The following is a 21,491-nucleotide window of genomic DNA, read 5'->3' as shown; positions in this document are numbered from 1 at the left end:
TTGATTCTAGTCTCTTGCCATTTGAATCATACTATACTTATCACAAACCATCGTTTTGTAAGTTAAGAATATTTTGTAAATAATTCAATTGAGATTTTGAGAAAATAATATCTGCAGGTACATAATTTGTCATTTAATTTATTTTATTTTTATTTTATTTAAGGAAAACCAACAGTCTTATGTAATTACAAAACAGTACAAATAATAAAATATATAACAAAAGAACAATTATAGGTTTCCGCTGGTAGTAATAAACTAAAGCATACACGTAATCATACATGAAGTTTTAAATAAACATAAGAAAAAACATAGAAATTAAATTAAAAGATTATTCAAAAAATGATTGTTCGCCTTGCTTGCACATGCGTACTATCAAAAATATCAAGGTTATGGTCTCTCGCTAATCGGATAAATATTTATTATATGCATATACCAGAGAAACAGCTGGACAGGGAAAGTAGGATTAAAAATGAACGTAGATAAGACCAAAATAATGTTCAATGGTTATTGCATGCCTGATAGCATTTCATTAGATGATAAAATAGTGGAAGTAGTAAATAAATATTTATATTTAGGTCAAATAATAGACATGTCCGGTAGTAAAGAAGAAGAAATAATGAGACATATGAAATAAGGATGCATTTAGACGAATGAATGTTGTTTTTAAATAAAAAATGCCACTTTGCCCGAAGAAAAAGATCTTCGATCAATGTGTTTGTCAATGATGACGTATGGATGTGAAAATTTGGACATGGAACGCCAAGATACTACACAAAGTTCAATGCACTTAAATAAGTATGGAACGACGTATGCAGGGCATAACGAGGAAAGACAGGAAGCGGAATATGTATGTGGGTGAGAAGTATGACAGGGGTATAGTGGATAGAGTGAAGAGATTGAAATGGCAATGAACGGGCCACGTGAATAGAAGAATGGACGAAAGGTGGACAAAAGAAGTACTAGAATGGTACCCGAGAGAATGCAAAAGAGTAAAAGATAGACCGCAGGAAATATGGATAGACAGAATTAGGATGATGGATGAGAGTTGAGAAATGTGAGAAATGTGATGGATGAGAGTTGAGAAAAACAGAGACGAATGGAAGTAGACGAATGAATGAATGCACGATATGTATGTATAACAGAACAAAATAAAAAAAAAGTAGATTTGTAATGTAAGACGTGAAGTAAGGTTTATGAAAATTTATAAATAGTGAGACCTTATAAAAAAAAATTAAAATGGTCAATATTTTGAGTACCTACATATATGCCACATTGAATAATTAAAAGATCTTCTGTTTAGAATTATACTTAAAATTTATATTCAAATAAATCACTGAGCCTTGTGTTGCATAAAATATAATATTTTAGCATATTCTGCCTACATATATTTAAAACATCAGTCAACTTTTCTTGATACAACTTATCGATTTGAAGCCTCAAAAGAATAGAAGAATAGAATTCCAACCAGTCATCGGTATAATCAAAATCTACGAACAATCTAAAGCATAAGCGCCAACTCTGCGTACTCGTAGAAAATTACACCAATTTTCAAATGGCATCCCCGGCAACATTACGCCATACGCAATGGGCAAATGGTCTGCGGCAGTGCGACGCGAACAAGTGGCAATTCGAAATTGCCATTGTTTCGCAGATAACCGCCGGCGATAGGAGGAGGTACAGGGAGGGGGTGGGTTATGTTGGCAGCCCCTAATATTGCGGGCTTTTGAGGGGGGAACGGGGTGCAAAATGGGCTTTTATGCGAGCACCCGCCACGCAAAAATATAAGTCTCGCGTGATCTTAGCGTGTGTAATTTCAGAGACTGAGAAGAAAGTGCGTGCGGAAAGTCTCGGGGTAGGTGGGTGGGTGGGTGGGTGGGTGGGTGATGCGGGAAGCGTATTATTATGATTGAGTGAGGTGAAGGCTCTCCCAGGTGGAGAATTACAATTTTTACCGACTCGGCTGGTCTCCTCGCCAAGCGTCGAGCAGAATGGTATCGATTGTGAAGCAGAGAGTGTAGAGGCGAAACGACGAGAAGAAAAACAAAAATGTCACGGCAAAATCTTATAAATGAGTGTATCGAAATTGGATTCTGTATTACCATATCCGATTTTTGATTTTGAACGGGAAATATTGATACTCGTACGATATTATTGGTATATTACGCAACATAATGATAGACGGTAGCAGGGCTCTTAAATTAGTGCTCAATGTTAAGGTTCCGTGGTGTGGCATTACATTCCGATCAAATATAATATTAAAATAATAATACGAAAGTACATATGTAGATTGGTTTTGGTTGTAGCTTTCAATCCTAAGTACATTTTAAATGCAAACTCAACTAAAAGTTTCAAGTACTTGTGTAAAATGAGAAATGAAAAACATGTAATATCAAAAAGGCAGTCATAGTGACTGCCCCATTTTTTTTAGCAAAATCTTGCATGTTTAAATAGACACCTTTTTGATAGTGTACTTTTTAAGTGCACTTGTACATACATATGTAAATTTTACGCCTCTTTGTAAAAATCATTTTAAAATGATGTACATAGAACTTTCTGTTGACCGAAAACCTTTTAAAATTATTAGTAAAGACCACAAAGAGGGTATAAGCAATATCATGAAAGCCAATCGTTTATCTCTTGAAAGTGGTAATTGATATTAATCAATACCTTTTTACTTTTTGATAGACATTTTCGTTTTTATCCTAGTTATATAAAGAAAGAAAATCACTCCGAAGCCTTTCCGTCAGAAGGAGAAGAAATAAATTCGTGAAGATGAAATTAAACGATAGCAATTATCAATCGAATCTTTTTTATACCAAATACTCTCACATAAAATGGTAAAATTCTATAACGCCTACAATTTTAAGCTATCATAATATAAATTTAACAAAAACTACGTAGGAAAATCTTTTTTAGTTATCTTACGTCACGAATTAAGTTACCTACTAACTTTCAAATGCTTATAATACTGTAACACCTCAGATTAGATGATCGGTGCTCGTTGACCATTAATAAACCGTATAAAACAACCAATAAGGTCTGGCGACCCATAGATCAATGATCTTTATGTGCTGAGAGTACATGCCGTGTATAAACATTCAGCAGATCTGTTCCGTGCTTCATTCGGAGCTGGCTGGCTGACGGATCAAGAGCAATAAACAAAGGGTGAATATACACTGAGTGGTACGTGTTTTTTTAGATTCCTTTATACATGCGAAAAAACGCAGAACCCCTTGCCCATGTACATAGTACACAGTCCCAAAAATCACCCCCTGGAGTGTTTTCGGTGATATTTCATCCTTGCTTGACAGTGATCGATAACGGTGAATCCCATAATTGAAGAAATGTAGGAGAAGAATATGCACTCTGCACGTGCAACTTCACCCGAATTCGGTTTTGGGAACACCCATTGTCACAGCGTGGAGCCAAGGATGTGACGTTCCGTACTATTCAGTGTGTTTTCGCCCTAACTCTATTATTACTCGCTGCATCTTTCACTCTGATCTAGGAAACCCTTCTACATACACAATACCATAAAATTTAAAAAATATATTATGAATACATACATACATATGTATGTACATACCTATAGGCAAAAAGAAATTCAGTATCTTCAATTATTACACACAATATGTTTCCAATGAGTCTATTTTCAATTAGGAAACTCTGAACTATAACAAAGTACAACTATGTACCAAACGTCGGGGTTGCAACAATGCAGCGTTGCCTCCGTTATTGGTTCGTCGGGTCACGCGGCATTATGTATTACCCATCTGAATGCGAAGTCTCGAGGAGAAGTAGGAGGAAGGGGGACGCGAGCAGATGAAAAGGGAACGAGAGGGCTGAAGGGGGAAGAAAACGACAGAATGAAGGTGCGGATGTCAGAAAGAGGGGTCCTAGAAGTGGGACGTGACGCCAGAAACACGTCTGGGTACCACGTCTCAGTCGACGAGACCAATCTGAAACCCACATAACACCTAGGCGGCAGAGTTTCTCCTTTGAAACGAACGCTTCCCTCTCTGTCTGAGCTTCTCTTATGCTAACCTAATTCAATAACAATAATTACACTCTCGAACAAACACTGTAGGCAGAATACGCCCGGCTTTAGAGGCGATTATTCCACACTAGGAAGCAGAGAGCTTGCGAACAAACGTGCCCAGTAGATAAACGTGATAAACACTCAACATCGTATAGAGTTCATTTTTGAAAACTACATACGTATAATGTAATAAGATTTCACTCAAAAAGTTTTCTCCAGCATGCAATAAAATCATATTAAAATTCAACGATGCGCGCTTTTCGCGGTAGACAGTGAAATTTTGGTGTCGAACATTGCTCTCGGGAGTTCACACCACGTGCTTTTAAAATACATACATACATACATACGTAAGTGAATTAATTTAAGCGTGAAAATGCATTGGGTCATACTCCTCTAAATCCGGATTTTGCTTCTCTCAGCTAAAATGTGATGTTTTGTCGAAAACAATTTAGATTTTCTTTTCTGTATACTAGTGGATTTGTGGTATATGTATTTTTTGAATATACGATATAATAAAATAAGGAAAAATATTACATCGCATGAGCGTAATAATTCGGCTCAGCGCTAAATCTGGATGAAATGATGCAGGTTTTCCGCCTCGTATGATATCAAAATCCCAACGGGGACCGTTTCGGGTAGATTGAACTGGTTGAGTTGGCTCGGAGGTGCATTTCCAGCTTGAGCTGTGCTGAACTTTTCAAACATTTTCCTATTATATATTACATATATACTAATATAATGAAACTAACATAAAAAAAATCAAAATGGCGTTAAAACATTCCAGAAAGAATTTAAAATTTAAATGAACGAATTCGAAATAATTAAATTCGGTATAAAGTTTGAGATGCACCGTTCTAAAGTTACCTTATCTAAGAAGAATGCGAATGCATTTGTATGTATTCCGACACCTGAACGAAAAGTCGATATCCGTACATTGCATTGCAACGATTTCGTACGAAATACATAGAATGCCGAATTTTCCTGACGTTTAATTTATTCGAGCGCATTGAAATTCAATACAAAATCGAATCCAGCCAGGTACCTACTTAAAATTCAGGGAAAAAATCAAATTATCCGCAAACAGTGGATGCAGACTAGCACTTAAGTAAGAAGTTTCAAATTCAATCAAGAAAAAAAATCATAGAAGATACGAAAATTTGCTTCCTTTCCAATAGTACCAGTTCAACTTTAAACTCTTGACAGTTTTCGATAAAACTAGACGTAGATAAGAGGTAGTAACTCTTTTAAGACTTTAGCCATTTTGCAAAATTGGAATTTACAACCACATACGAATCCAATTTCTCTCGTTTCCATACAATGAGTTATTGAACGAGAAAGCTAAATTTACTGACGACTTTGATATTCACATGCATACATATGAACATACACAATTGAATCTTTGTAGTAATCTTTTGTATATCATCCAAAATTAGACATATACATATGCAGTGGCGGACTGGGACTGAAATCAGTGCATGCCAGGAGTCAAAGGGGGCCCCACCCAGGGTTAAAAAAATTTGTCCCCCCCCCCATATAACAAAATTTTCTTCTTTCCATCACGCTAAAAATCAAGGGCAAAAAATAAATAAAATTTTCAAAAATGGGAATAAACAAATTTAGGTACAAGAAAAATGGCAAAAGCAAAATAGATCCATAAATTACATTGTATATTTCGTTTTAATCCTTTTTTGTCCTAGGTAAATAGAATGCGGCTTTTACTTTCGGTAGAAAACAATCAGGGACGTCATTTCAGCTTTTTCTTGGGGGGGGGGGGGGCAGGCAAAGATTGGTCAAATTGAATTTTTTTTCAAAAAATCTTTTTTATATCGGAATAAAAATGGAAAATATACAATATGAAAATAATAAGCTTATTTTTGAAAAAATATATATAAAAATATCTTATGTAAAAAGCCAAAAAAGCGCCGCAGGCGAAAATTTTTTTCCAAAAATTTTCACATGGTCGCAAAATGGTTAACAAAAGTCGACCATCAAAATGTATCACTATATCAAAAAATTTACAAACTTTCGGAAAAATAAACGATACACATCTGTTTTTGAGACAAAATAAAGTAAAGGCGAACTTTCTAACGATTCGCTCAATGGGACGAACAATTTCCAAGAATGTTACCCAAGGCATACCACTTAAAAACCAAAATATATTTGCTTCAAAATAATAAAATCTTTTTTTTTTCAAAGCACATAGCAGCGATTATTTTATTAGTTACACAAAAGTAACATAATATAAGAAATAAACGCAGCATTCATAGATCCATAGTATCTCATTAATCATTAAATTCATAATATTTTCTAAATTCGCCTATTCCTTAATTTAGGGGGGCGAGTGCCCCCCCCAAATTACGTCCCTGAAAACAAAAAATGCATAATATTTTCAATTAATGTTAATCGAAAATCGAGATTTTGGGGAGGGGCCCCTATCCTATGTTTCTATATACATGGATGTGTCTAGATTAGGAATAGATTTTATATTCGGAAACTGTTTAAAATTGTGTATTTAAATCTTACTATATCGTCGAAGTATAATCAAATATTATTTTGAAAGTATGTATGAAGTAAATTTAAATCGCTGGTTGATGATGAATCGTCCTATCAAAATTGTTTTAAGCAATTCAGTTTATATTATTCACGGAAATTTGTTTATTCCCATTTTTATTTCATTAGGTAGTTGTTACATAGGTTGGAAATATTACATAACCTTGAGGTTGGAAATGGGCCCGGTAAAAGGGCCCACGCAAATGTTGAAACTTACATTTCGAGCCTAATAAAAAAAGTTAACCGATCCTTGGGCTGTTAAAGCAGGTATTAGTTGTTTGTGTATATCGTAAGAAATTTGTTTTGTTGAAATACCCAAACTCTAGGTCCCAAAGTGCAATATCCTATAAATTTTTACACACGTGAAATAGTTAAAAAGTTATTTAATTTTACTGAGGGCCCATATTTTCTAACGGATAGTGGGGCCCACATGCCATCGGGCATGTACGCTTGTATGGCCAGTCCGCCACTGTACATATGTACATACTATCCAAGCTCTTCAAGTCCCATAGTACAATTGCCATGCTTTAAAATTCATATGTAATTTGCTAGTACTGTTTGAAATCCTTTCTATCGAGTGTTAATATAATCTACACGGAGCGAGTAAATAATAAATTCCATTCCTACTGCATTTCCAGATTTCTTCACAATGATCGTTTTGTTTCCTTAAAATCTAAGAGGAAAATTTATGATTTATGTTTTTTCTTTAAGCTTTTGTATTATATAATTTATAATACTTAGTCTATTACAATGTACAGATCTTTCCGTAAACCTTCATTAATCCACTTTAATCCCTGTGCTACTAAGTATTCCTGTAATTATTTTTTTATATGTATATAATAGACCTTGCTCTTCTCTTACCAGATTTCACCTCACATCGATCCATTATTTGTTCCTTTTCTTGCTTTAAATTTCTACCATCTAAACATTATTTTTAGTATCCCATATCTCCTACTATTTTCCTAAGCTTTTCTTCTTTGTTTATATTTCATTGTTATATACGTTTATCTTGTCACTTATCATTGTTATGTTAATGTAAGTCGAAATGCTGCTCGTTTATATTTTTAAATACTATTACATAAATAACTATTGCTACTATTTCCTTATTATAATCAAATTGTATACGTTTGCTTTACATATACTGTAAACATATCATTTATGAATTAGTGTCCTTTAGCCAGAACTATATCTAATCACTCTCTAAATTTATAATAAATCAACTATTCACTTTTCAATCGATCTTCAGGATATTTGAAATCCCGAAAATTTGTATCTTTTTCTTGTATCCATGCACATTTTATCACTTTTGACGGTTCAAAATTAAAAAAAAACAACGCTTATTAGAATAAATTAAGTTTTTAGACGTTATATAGTAGATTTAGATTGCAGGCTTTATACTCACTGGCAGCTTGATGGAAAACCATGGTGAATAGCCGCAGCAACAGCAATGGTGCGGCCAGCAACGGAATGATTCACAACACCAGCATCACGGCAACCGCAAAGGTTACCAGCAACAAGGCTATTTCTTCCCTTCCCATACGTGGACAAAAACTCTTCAAATCAACACCAAGTCTATGACAAGGGACACACATACAATTCCGATGCTAGCACACAGACAACATTTCACAATGTTCACTAATACGAATAGTATATGTCTAGTGATTTAACAAGCTGCTTGGAACAATAAAAAAATACATAAGTACGATAGTAATAATCTTTTTTTTCGACGCATACGTCCCACATATGACGGCATAAAATGCATAAGACAAGTATGTAATCTTAAATTGCACAATTGAATCGTTCGACCGACGACTAAGTAAGAGGAGATTCTCCTCTTTGCCAACCGGTTCTCAAACATTCCGATGATGATTCACACGTGCCGATCCCCACGTAAATGTATTGTTGTATAATTTTACAGCTGCTGAACACGTAGCTAATCGTGTGATTACGATATTCAAACAAGAGCAAATTAACTCGTTAGTGGCTCAACCGCACAGTTAATTGACGATGTTTGTAAAATTAAACGCCGTAAACACTTTTAATGCCTCTATTGCAAATTTAATTATTTTTCAATTAAATTTTGCTTTTTAAATTGAAAAACGCTGTGAATGAATGAGGGTTCTAATATTAGACCCGACCCGCATACTGGATAATCAAACGGATAACTTTCAAATGAACCATGTGTATAAATCGGATTCCAACTAAATATATTTTATCATTCACTTCCAGGCTCGTTTTAGCGAAGTATGAAGTTAATGCGTGGATTTTTTTTTCTGAATAATGAGCAAATTTAAACCGCTTATAGTATTTCATGTGTGTAATCCTCATACGGCTTGGGTCAAAATGAATTTCTCGCTGTACTTTTTTGATGTAATTTTTTTTGACGAAAACAAGCTCTTTATAATAAAGAGTTATCGACCGTTCGTTTTCGTGTTATATTTTAACATGAAGTCATGGTGCGAAATTTAGTTTTCTCACTAAAAAATTTATACGAGGTCTGTCCGAAAGTTTCGTCGTAAATTTTACGACTTTTTATCCACGGAGTTGCACAGTGAAAATTTACATTATTTTTAATAAACGATATAGAAAAAGGGGAAAATAAATTGAAAATAAAAAACAAGAAAAAATACATAGTCTAAAAAATAACACGGGACGCGCTTTTCAATGAGAGCGCGTCGAAGTAGCGTAAGTTTTAATTAAAAATGTCGAGGGTTAAATTCGATACACGACCGAAGTGAGTTAAAATAAAAGCCTTGTAAAAAAGGGAATACTGAAGTATTAATTACTTTCGTGGGAGGGATCGTAAATTTAATTTGAAAAATTAAATAATAAAACAATTAAATTTGCGTAAAACTCGAACGTTTATTGTTGTACATATAAAGTGGGTGAAAAAGATATCCGTTTCCGAAATTTATATCTCTCGACAGTCCTTATATAATAAAGTTACTTAATTTCATTTATTTTTTTATTATACTCCAACAGGGAGTATTTTAACTCATTGATTATAAAATATAGTTATTATTAAAAATAAATAAAAATGTAAGAACATTCTATGTACATATGTACTTCTCTGCTGTAGTAATTTTAACCATAGGTTTTAATTTTAAAGCCGTTTTAAAGATCAATGAAATCAACCTATAAAACCCTAAGCCTGAGGATTAACAAAAAAAATATCATTAACATTTTATATATTAGAATCAGGGCTTGGAATGGATTATAATAAACCGAAATGCAGCTTCGGTGTGAAATGCCCACATGTCGAATGGTAATCGTGACAGATTCTTTAAGCTATTATATGCACATATAGGTATATAAACATATTAATTCATTATATTATACATATGTAAATATATAGGTAAATAATGCGCAAAGTACGATACGTATCAATACAGTTCAAGATTTTTATCAAACTCAATTTTAAGAGGGCTGGACAGCAGCGCCTTGTCCATACAAACGTACTATACTTCTCCCTACCTCAATTATGGCACTAGAGAAATTATTTTTTAATATGCTATGGATATCCACCATTGGGGTGCATCTATCGTTTTATTTTTTTGATTAATTATTTTTTATAGGAGCTAGGAGCCGCCAAACATCTATAAAATCGCCTCTTTTTTACACCCACGAAAAGAGTCTAGCGTGGTTATTTAACGGTCGATATACCCCGATAGATGCACAGAAAATATCTTTCTCACACCGATGATGACTTTTTTTTGAAATTGGTTCAGTTTTGGAGGAGAAAATAGTAGAATACGAAACCTCGATTTTGTCAATTTAAAACACGTTTTATCTGGTCGAAGCGCAATATATATATATATATATATATATATATATATATATATATATATATATATATATATATATATATATATATATATATATATATATATATATATATATATATATATATATATATATATATATATATATATATATATATATATATATATATATATATATATATTGATATATATTGTCGCATTCACTCAATATATACATACACTCAATATATATATCGAAGAAAGGAACGGTAACAAAATTAAGGTTTCGGGTGTACGTATATAATGGTTCAAATTTACGATACTTAACAATTAGGGAGAGTTTAAATTGTTCGAAAATCGCTTTATTCCACTAAGCTAACTGCAATGATTGATGTTTGTAATATGCTAGCGGAAAATAAATTGCCATCACGAAACACTTGTTGGATGTCAGCAGAGCGCATCATAAAATAATACAAAAGAAAATCTCGTCGAAGAATGATCATAATAAATAGTTATTAATTGCACAACGCGTACAGTCGAACTTTAAAAGAAAATTAATCATCGAGATTGACATTTAGATAAATGTATGTAAGATGTAGTAACTGAAAATATTACATGCAGCCACAATTAAAACTCATTCATAATCAGATTTATATTACATATATGTATTATACAATTTTAAAATGCATACATATGTAGATAACAATTACGAACGTCTGTTATTCAATATGTATGTACGTATATATGGATATTTTGAAATAAAAATTTAGAAAAAATGTAAAATGCAAATAACACCCTGATTTACAAATGGTGTAGCATCACCATAACATATCGTGACAGTGAAGGCGCATAAAAAATAAAACTATGCATTTTTATCGCATTATTCACACTTGATTCTCATGGCTTATTGCACAGGAATGTGGGTGTTATTATGGTCTTTCATTTTCATTCATGACACCGGAGGTTAAAAGACGACGAGTTACGAAATATCTAATTCACAAACGAACGATGTGAACATGCACAATGTACGTACATTCAGAATAGATTAAAAAAAATGTCTCCGAGTTAAATTTAGTAAAATTTTAATCAATGAAACCTACGAGTAAAATTAATTTTCTCGAAAACGTGGGCATTCGGGTTAATTTGCGCAACGCGTGTCGGTTAATTAAAATTTCATATGCGAAAGGACCCATTTAATTAGTAGACCAGAAACCGAAATGGTCAGATGAATTATTGATGCAACGCTCTTGGTAATTCGCGAATCATCTTACCGTAAAGAATACAGATAGCGGTAGCCGACTAACATTGAAAAATTAAATGGTACATACATATGTACATATATGAAGATGTACCTATGAACAATGTACTATACGTATGTATGTACATACATATATTAGGGAGGGAAAATAGACGTTACTCAAACTTTTTTATATGTATTTTATGCGTGCTTCTGATTCTGAGGTCATAAAAAGTGTTATGTCGAGAATTCGCCGTGTGTACGTGCGAGTTTGCGGGTTCGCAGACTGATTTGGAAAAACGAGCGATCTGTTTAGCCGATTTTCCACCACAATTTCCCAGAAAACGCGCTCGTAATCTAAAATCCATATCGTGTTACGAAAACAAGTGTGGTGGCCAACATTTGCGAGGTTTCGCACACAAAATAACGTAATTTAATACGCGAGTCCCGAAATTACACTGACGGACGAGGCGAGGCATTCGGCAGACAAAAAATAAAGATAAAAAATACACACTCACACGCGGAAAAACAAAGAAAAAGCACACACACTCTCCGACTAAAGAGGAAAAAATTTCCCCTTTGAAAAGTTTAGTTTGTCGCGCAAAAGGGTGACACAAGTTGACCCGAAATTTCGTCGGCGAAGGAAAGTAAATCGTTCGCGTGAAAATTTCTCCGGCGAGTCACTGAAACCGACTGCCATCGTTTGGACTCTAATTAATTCCTTTCTTTCCCGGCCTACGGTAGCGAAAGTTTCAGTGCCGAGGGGCCTATCTTAATCGTGTTATTATGCAAAAGATCGGGTCCCAACAGTTGTCAATTAGGATCCGAGAGTAGAGGATCGAAAACTTTCCACTCTGAAGATTTTCGCAAGCAAAGGGGGCTAAATTATGCAGAGTATTAAAAAATAAGATTTTTTTTCACCTGAGAGAATTCAAAAAAAGTCCAAAAAACTCCCATCAACATCGACCATTATGCTATGGAAAAAGGAATATTTAAATAACACATTTGAATTACGCGCCATTTAAAGACTAATTTGTATTATATCAAGCAGAGAAGAGTGAGTGTAATAAAAACTTAGGAAAATAACGATTTTAAAGATAATATAATACATGCAGAACAGCTGTGAAAAAAGTACATAAACTTTTGATTAAAATGTGTATATAAACTGCAGATTGTATGAACGTAATTTAAGATACTAAAAAATTTCACAACATAACATTATGTTGATATTAAATGTGTAATTTTGTTCGGCTACGCCCAGACGATAGTTTTTAGATAAGAACTCGATTAAGAGGTTTAATATAATTTCCTATTGTATACTTAATATATGAGAACAATCTAAAATAAATACAACAATATATAAGAATACATACTAAATATGTAATTATAATAAAATATAAAAAAAAAATGCAAATAAATTTCATTATAATAGTTAAGGCGAAATATACAATAAGTAATCAAGCAATTCATTATATATTATGTATGTATTAGGTATTAAAAGCCAATTATATATTATTACAATGTTTTATATATTACAACAGTATTGATAGCAATCAACGTTTTTTAGATTAGATTATTTAAGGTTCTAAAACCTCTTACCGATTGCTATAATGTTGAATCTATGTATCTACATATATGTATATTCGTACACTCTATTGAGCTCATATTTTATATATGTGGCCTTTTAAAGCGGATTTATGACTATAAATTGTGACAAAAACTAATTTCACAGTATCAATCAAAATAAAGCGAAGTAATAAAATAAAAAAAAAATAAAAACGAAAAATTAAAACCCTCTTTCGTCCGAAACGGATGACAAATCGCGTCTGGTCTCCAAATAGTTTACGTGGCAAGAATACTCGCCTCCGGAGTCAAAGATCGATCTTTCGGACTCGTTTATGAAAAAGCCCAACGAGAGAGAGAGAACTCCGCGGAGTCACTCGCGAAAATTGAGAGAAAAGCGATGAAAATGGAAACGCAGGAAGCTGGGGAGGGAGATGGGGATCGGGAATAGGGCGAAGAGTCGGGAAATGGGTGCAGGGGTGAATCGCCGGGGGGCAAATTCGTCAAGTGTTTCCCCTTTGACTAACTTTCCCATTAGCGGCGTGATTCGTGGGGATTGCCGGCCTTTCTATCTCTCCCTTTTATAACCCGGAGATAGCCCTCCTCTTTGCCGAAAATTTCAATGTCAAAACACCGAACTTATACATCAAATATACATATACACCGTCAAACTTTGGCAATTTAAGTTTAACAGCAGTACATAGTAGTACATACATACATACATAATACATTGGTAAACTACTGGGCAGGGCACGATGTGAATTTAATATTTAGTCTAAGTGTCGCCTAATTAATTAAGGTCGTTCCCTCAAGTAAAGCGATCCCACTAGTCTAGTAGTGTAGTGCAACAATCATTGTGAATTGAATACCAAGGATACTGCAACGTTTGTGAACTTTTTGCCCGTGCTGAAAAACATATCTGCAATGGCGTTCTATGGTTACGTAATAATTAGACTTGTTGGCGTCGACATCCTAAAATTTATATCGCCTACAATACCATTTGTTTTTTTAGCATTGATCAATGCGACGTATAAGACAAATGGTGCTGGCAATGTGTACGATTCCGGATTTCTATTGCAAAATGCTTTGCAGGTAAATTTTTTTTCAGATTCAAATGACGCATACCCTATTTTGAACATTGCTGCTTTATAGGTACAAGTATGGACTCATAGAAAGGGAAATCTTGTAATATTATAGGTAAACAAGGATACACGTAAAGATGTTTAATAATAATTTTAAAAAAAAACGAGAAATACTATCAATCTATTAGATTAAGTGTCGTCCAAAACATATGCATATGTTTGAAAAGCAATGATTTGAAAGGTAGACCTTTAAATTTTAACTCTATCGACTATCCATGTGGTCTAAATGAAATACAACGCCATAAAATCTTTGGAATGTTATACTAATAAAATTTACTTTGACATTTACTTAGATTGATTGTTTCCACAGACTTTCATCCCACGCGAACTTTCAACGTTCTAGCATTTTTAGAATGAAAGATCTATGTCTTAATATTTGAATCGACCTTTATCTAAATGAATTTCCTTTTACAAGTAAAATACATTACAATTTAACACAAATTCGTAATTTTTTATAACCAGCAACATAGCTCAGTGATGAGCATGTAATGCTTTCATGGGTTCATTCAAACCTTAGATACAGTCCCATGACAGCGAATTACTAACACCATGCGGATTTTGCAAATTCTATGTTTAGAGCTATATATTGAAGAGTAGGTTCGTAAAATTAAAACAAAGATGTGTTTATAATGATTATACATAGTTTATTTACAATATTAATACAACATATATATATATTATTAATATTTTGTATGTCCACCCTTATTTCGGAGACACGATGCTATTCTTTTGGGCATACTCTCGATACAAGACGCAATGGTTGACTTTATCTCAGGATCTCCCTGCCACACAGAAATTATGTTTTGTTTTAGGATATTTTTATTGGTACATTGGAGCTTATTTAATTTCATTTTAAGGGTATGCCGGACATTTTCTTTAGGATTTAGATCGGGAGAATTACCGGGCCAGTGAAGGAGCGGTAAATTGTGGTTGGACATGATTTTTTTCACAATTTTGGCTTTATGGCAGGGTGCAAAAATATTGCATTAAGTGCAGGCGATCCCTTTTGTCAATTTTGTTTTGTATAGAGTGCAATAGGGTGTATCGCAATACCGTTATATATTGCGAAGCATTCATCATCCCTTCTACAAAATACAATGGCCCCCGACCTTCCGCTCTAATTGAGCCCCAAATCATGAGTGACAGCGGGTGTTTCACATTTTTTATGACACAGGACTCATTATACCGCTTGCCGACTCGCCTACGTACGTATTGGTGAGTCGGTGTCATCAATTGAATTGACGACTCGTCAGAGAAGTGAACCTTAAAAATGTTAAAAACATCGATTAATTCAATTCATTCAAAAAAAATTAGACAAATAATTTAATTTCAATTAAATTACCCCTTTCCAATCGTCGAGGGTGAAGTGGCGATGCTCATTAGCCAAATTGAGCCTGGCTTTCTTCATTTTTGGCGTCAAAAGCGTTTTTTTAAGTAGTTGTCTGCCATTCATCCCCGCGTCTGCGAAACGGCGTTGTATTGTCCGAGTCGATATTTCGGTTCCGCTCCCGTAAATTTGTCTGGATTTTTTTATTTGTGGCAAACCGATCCTTCTCAACAGTATTTATAATATATCGATCGACTCGAGGACCGTATTTTCGAGTGCCACAACAATTCTTACGCTTGGTGACCGTAGGATTTTCACCTCTTTTTAGTTGGGTGCTAATTTTATGCACACTGAAAACTCTAACCCCCTAATCTTTAGCAATATATCGTATAGAATACTTCCCAGTATTTAATAATGTGGAAATATTGGCGATTTTCTCCATAGATAAATCTTTATTTCTTCCCATCTAAAAAGGAAAGGGGTTTTTTTCACAAGCAATTTAAACAAATAATTAAGTCACATTTAAAAAATTTAAACACTTTAACTTACTTCAATGATATCGATAATATACAGGAAAGCAAAAATCTCTTCAAAACTAACTTTTCTCCCAGTGAAAGCACACGTCTACACCAAACGAATTTCAAAGCCAAACTGTGTATTTGCACTTGTTCGGTTTTTAAACTATTTGTATAAACACTACTCATCCTATCCTTCTCTAAATACATAGAATAGGATACAATGAATGGTCTACAAAAAAAACCAACCCAAAATGTTACTTAAGACGGCGCAGGTACACAAAATAGGGTAAATACGCGGGTGTTAGTAATTCGTTGTCATACGACTGTATATGTATGTATCCAGGTCAATCGTTTCCTATCAGAATTTACTATTTATCTAATTTCATTTGAATGGTTCCACAAAATTGGTATGGTAACCTTCCCCGTTTCCCGCAAATTCAAGTTTATAGCATATCGAATTTGCTGATATTATAAATATGCTACCCACTCTGTAAAATGTATATATTTCTCGAAATATTAGTATTATCGAATTTCTCCATAGATGTTTCTACAATACCGTATAAACATAATTGTTGTCTATTGATGTTTATAATAAACTTACAACAATTACATATGTATGTACGAGGCCGCCGAGAGGAATTCCGGGCCCTGGGGGAAAATAATTCCGAGCTCTATGACAAACTAAAAAAAGATTTTATAGCTATATTTTTAATGTGCAAAAAATATATTAAACTATTAGAAAAATACCTTTATGTTTTGGTTGTTATTTTTTTAAATAATTGAAGAAGAAACTACAATATAACAGGTACGATTTCAAATGGACACAAATAATGCGTGGATCGAAAAATAATAATTAAATAATAAGCATTAAATAAATATATGTAGAATAATATAAAATATCAATATCGGTCAGTAGGACGTCCCGACACGGGGCCCCTCGAGTAGTCCGGGCCCAGGAACCTTACCCCGACTCCACCCTCCTTTCGTCGGCCCTCATGAACAATGTTTGACCATAAATGTAAAAAAATAAAAATGGGTGCATTAAAGCATAAATAAATAAATAAAAATACACATCGTCTGTAACGAAAATATTTTAAAACGCAAAAAATCTAAAGTTGCTCGTTTAAGAAGTGAAAGTGAATTGGGAATACGCGCAAAAATTAGCATACAATGAAAAGATTAACGACTTATTGTTCATCTCATAAATGTAAGAAAAATATGGTGAGTTTCACAACGAGCTGATTGACGATCGAACTTTTTAGATTGATATGGCTACATTCGAGCTATGCACCAAATTAAAATGATTCAATGAAAACGTTCGCTTTGCGTTATGAACCCCCATTTAATGGAAAAACACGATGATTGCGAAGATAAAGAAGATTGTTTCGAGAGGAGGAAACTAGCGAATAGATACGAGAAAAACAAGTCCAGGGAGCAGCATAACAAAGAAAAACATCCGAAAGACTTAGAATAACAAAGAAACCGCCAGCGAATAAAGAAAATCATTAGAGAGTACGGAAAAACAATAAAAAGTTTTCTTCGGTAAGTATTGCACGTTACTGTGAACGCTATTGGTTCGGTAAAATCACTTCATAAATCTGAATTCAACGTCATCACGACACGACAATTCCTATTCTGGAAAATTCCAATTAACTCTCGCTTGTGGGAATAATGGACATAGTACCCACTCAGATTTTCACGAACAATTCAACCCGTTAAAACAAATTTAAATGAAAAGAAATTTCTGTAGTTCCGTGAAAAGAAGACAACTGTTTCGAAAATTCAATTAAATATTGTACGTTCAGACCTGAATTCTAAGTATCCAGTATTACATTCAGCATTTTCTTTGTAACATTTTACGACAAAGAATACGCTTTTATGTACATATGTAAGTTATAGACAGTTTTTTTTATGAATTGACCTTGGTAAAATACATATTTACGTTTCTAGAGAACATTTTAAATAAAATAAAGATTAAAAACGGAAAAAAATATGCACACATTTTCTATTTTTTTCGTAAAATTTATATCTACGAATAATGTCTAAATTAAAAAATTATATATGTATAGTATTGTATACAAATACGTTTTCTTAATTTATAAATAATCTTTTCACGAGAATATTAATCGAAATTTTCTTTTCCACAGTATTAAGAATCCAATATAAAATCACTTGAGAAGACCCCTTACCACGGACATTTCATTCTGCCAAATTCTAATAAGTTGAAGGGCAACACTTAAAATCAAGGACGCCACTTTAAAAAATAAATTTTCCAGTGGGCGAATTTTCTCGATGATGGCAATTTTATTAATTGAATTGAGATTGATTTTGCCGAATAAGCATTTCATCCCCTTTCCAATTCAACACCCTCCATTTCTAGAAGGCTGGAATTAACATTAGGAGGATTACTTTATGTGACCATTGTCTAGTGAAAGTCTAGCAAGATTTCTCATAAACCAACAATCGACTGCATTTCGATCGTTTCTAATTTATCTGATATTGTTTTTTAAACGGTTTCAAACAAATTGGCAACCTATTTGAAAATGATTTTAAATTTATAATAATAATGCTATAAATTTATATAAAGTGCATACAAATGTACAAATTTGGCCATAGGTGTCGCCTTGGGCCAAAACCCACAATGGCACCATGGTAAATATAATTTTTTTAAATAATTAATAAATAAAATATAAACATGATCTGAACTGTGTTCCTCACTACCACTCAAGGATTAGAAATATTATTAAACAATGTCCCGGACATTATTGGTAAGGCGATTTTTTACTCTTCAAAGCTAGCTGTTAAAAAATGGGTGTTCTTGTCGGAATTTTTCAGATTTGCAAAACCAAGGGTTGGATGGAAAGGGGTTTTCGTTACAAGCATAAGTTGGCAGGGGTTGACAATAAGCCATCCTCATTGTTTTTAAATAATTAAATTGTAATCTAGTTATACAAAGTTGCGCCTGTTGCGCAATTTATGTAGGTTTTGACTTGTAATAAAAAATAAATGTAATTAAGTTTTTAGGTATACCCGAAGCTCCAGAAAATTAATAAAATTATTTTAAAATGCGATTGAAAATGCATTAAATTATATACTCATTTTAAATGAAATCAATTCTTAAAAATTCGAAAGATGTGCCATTTATTCCAAACGTGTTTTATATGTATTATATAATTATATAAAAATAAATATATCACAAAAAATGAGAAAAAATACACGAATAATGTATCGAGAACAAAATAATGATTTTTTCCAGGGGAAGGGGGGAGGGGTGCCATTTAAAGAGAACGGGTTGATTAAGGTGACTTTCTCTGACAGTTGAGCGAATCGTCTTCCGTAGGGTCATTCATAGCGTAGGTACATATGTACATATGTATATCGTAGCCAGGTACCCGACAAATCTCTACGCGAATGCCCACCATAAATGTAAGTTATACTCAGACAGAATCTTCTACAATGCATAAACAAAACAGCACGAGCGTGTTAATAATTTCCCCCAAACCCATACACAATTTCTCCTCATTAAAGTTGAAATGAGTTGGGAATATTGTGCAGACGTGTGGGCCACAAGACGAATGTATGCTATACAGAGGAGCGAGTGCGGTGAGTTGGATGCAAATGGCGATCAGATTTGATTTCCCCTTTCAGCCGTCATTAGTATTGCATTCGCAGCTGAAAACACTGCAAACAGCAAGAGACCGCATTCGTTTTGTTATTGTCGGGATGTGAGCTGAATATCCTATGAGCATGCGACGATCACGTCCATCGTTTCTTTTATTTAAATCATACGAGTTTTTTCGCCATATACTCGGGATGCAAAGCACACCCGCTCTCGATACATACTACGTACCAATGTGGAATTAGTCGATGCGAATGAACGCAAACCGCACTGCATACAAAAATTGTGAATCGGTGCATTCGTTGTGGGAAAACACTTTTGATTGTTATAAGCTCGTTTCACTTAAAAAGTCTAATAGATACATTTCACGTGCTGTTAGACTTTTTCGTTTCGTTAGGTTTTTGATCGTAAAAAAACGAATGGAAAATTCTCATCAACTTAAATAACTATATGATATGGTATCGCGTGAGATACTGCTCTAAAACCACCCAGAGTGTAGCTCAGAGAAAATGTTTAGTCTTGACTATGGAACTAGCAATCTCCTCTTCTCCATTTACATATGTATGTAGGTGTATAAAGGATCTTTATCAGTTTAGTTCAGTATAATACACACACAATATGCAAATATTTTTAATCAAAAATTTATTTTCGTAAATTATTGACCAAACAGCTACCCGACTGTTACGAAAAAAGTTAAGTTAACTAAATACATTATTCAAACGCAATATATTCCTTAACAGCAACAAAAAATACTAGCTCAAATATGTATACATATTTACTAGATGATCGTGTTATTTTAGTAAGAAACCATAAAGGGGGAATTAAATTAGTAAATTAGGAAAGACGCCATAAAGGGATTTGTTGAAATACAAAAAAGTTACATACTAAAGTAAAAATAAATAAATTTAAATTACCCAAAACGGAGGAAAATAAAATAAACAATGAAAAAAATTAAGAAGATACTGAAAAAAGAAAAACTCCAAAAGCCCATTAATTTTAAGGAAATCATTGAGTTTATTTTTAAAAACGTTTATGTTATCAGAAGTTAGCAATTCAACGAATTGACTATTCCAAATATTAACCACTCTATTTTAAAAGAAGGTTTGAAGTCTGAGAGCATGGCCTTTCAGATGATTTTTTTCTTAAACGCAAGGAGGTTGATTGTAATGGTTATTTATAATTCTTTAGACTGCAATTAGATTACTTCTCATTCTTCTCATCTCCAAAATGAAAAAATCATTATTTTCAATCTCATATCGTATGAAAGTGATTTAAGTTCAGAAGATATTTTTTTCATTTTTCATAAAACCTTTTCAAAACATACAATGTCCTTTTTAAAATGAATGTTACAAATTCCAGTTTTGGTCTAATATAGGTTTTATAAATTTTGGCCAAAAGCTTTTGACGTACAGAAAAGAATAACATTTTTTAATGATAGAATTTATATGAGTTCATAATTTTAAATCACAACTGCTCATTTTAAATCACAACTCCAAGATCGGATTGAACTTCGGCTCGATTAATTAAATTTGAATTTAATTATAAGCAAATTTTAAATTATTGAATGCTATGTAGATGAAAAATGGTACATTTTTTAAAATTTAAAGCCAGTAAACAAGTTTTTGACCATGGAATGATAAATCAAGATCGTCTAATAAAATTTTAGAACCATTGTATTTGGCAGAACCAAAAATCTTAATGTCGTCAGCAAATATAGAATACTTACGTCGAATGC

At 33.3% G+C, this 21,491-nt stretch overlaps 1 protein-coding gene across 1 annotated transcript in view; it reads right to left on the bottom strand.

The window, feature by feature from the left end:
* LOC143912961 (protein Fe65 homolog) overlaps positions 1–21,491 on the bottom strand; it is a 57,410-nt gene that overhangs the window by 28,894 nt on the left and 7,025 nt on the right. The window contains exon 2 of the mRNA XM_077432436.1: positions 7,992–8,260. Coding sequence (XP_077288562.1) covers positions 7,992–8,013 — 22 coding nt within the window. The 5' untranslated portion in view covers positions 8,014–8,260. The remainder of the gene's footprint in view (positions 1–7,991; positions 8,261–21,491) is intronic.

Source organism: Arctopsyche grandis, chromosome 6 (genome assembly GCF_051622035.1).
Source record: "Arctopsyche grandis isolate Sample6627 chromosome 6, ASM5162203v2, whole genome shotgun sequence".
Lineage (NCBI taxonomy): Eukaryota > Metazoa > Arthropoda > Insecta > Trichoptera > Hydropsychidae > Arctopsyche > Arctopsyche grandis.
This window is presented reverse-complemented; position numbering and strand designations above follow the sequence as displayed.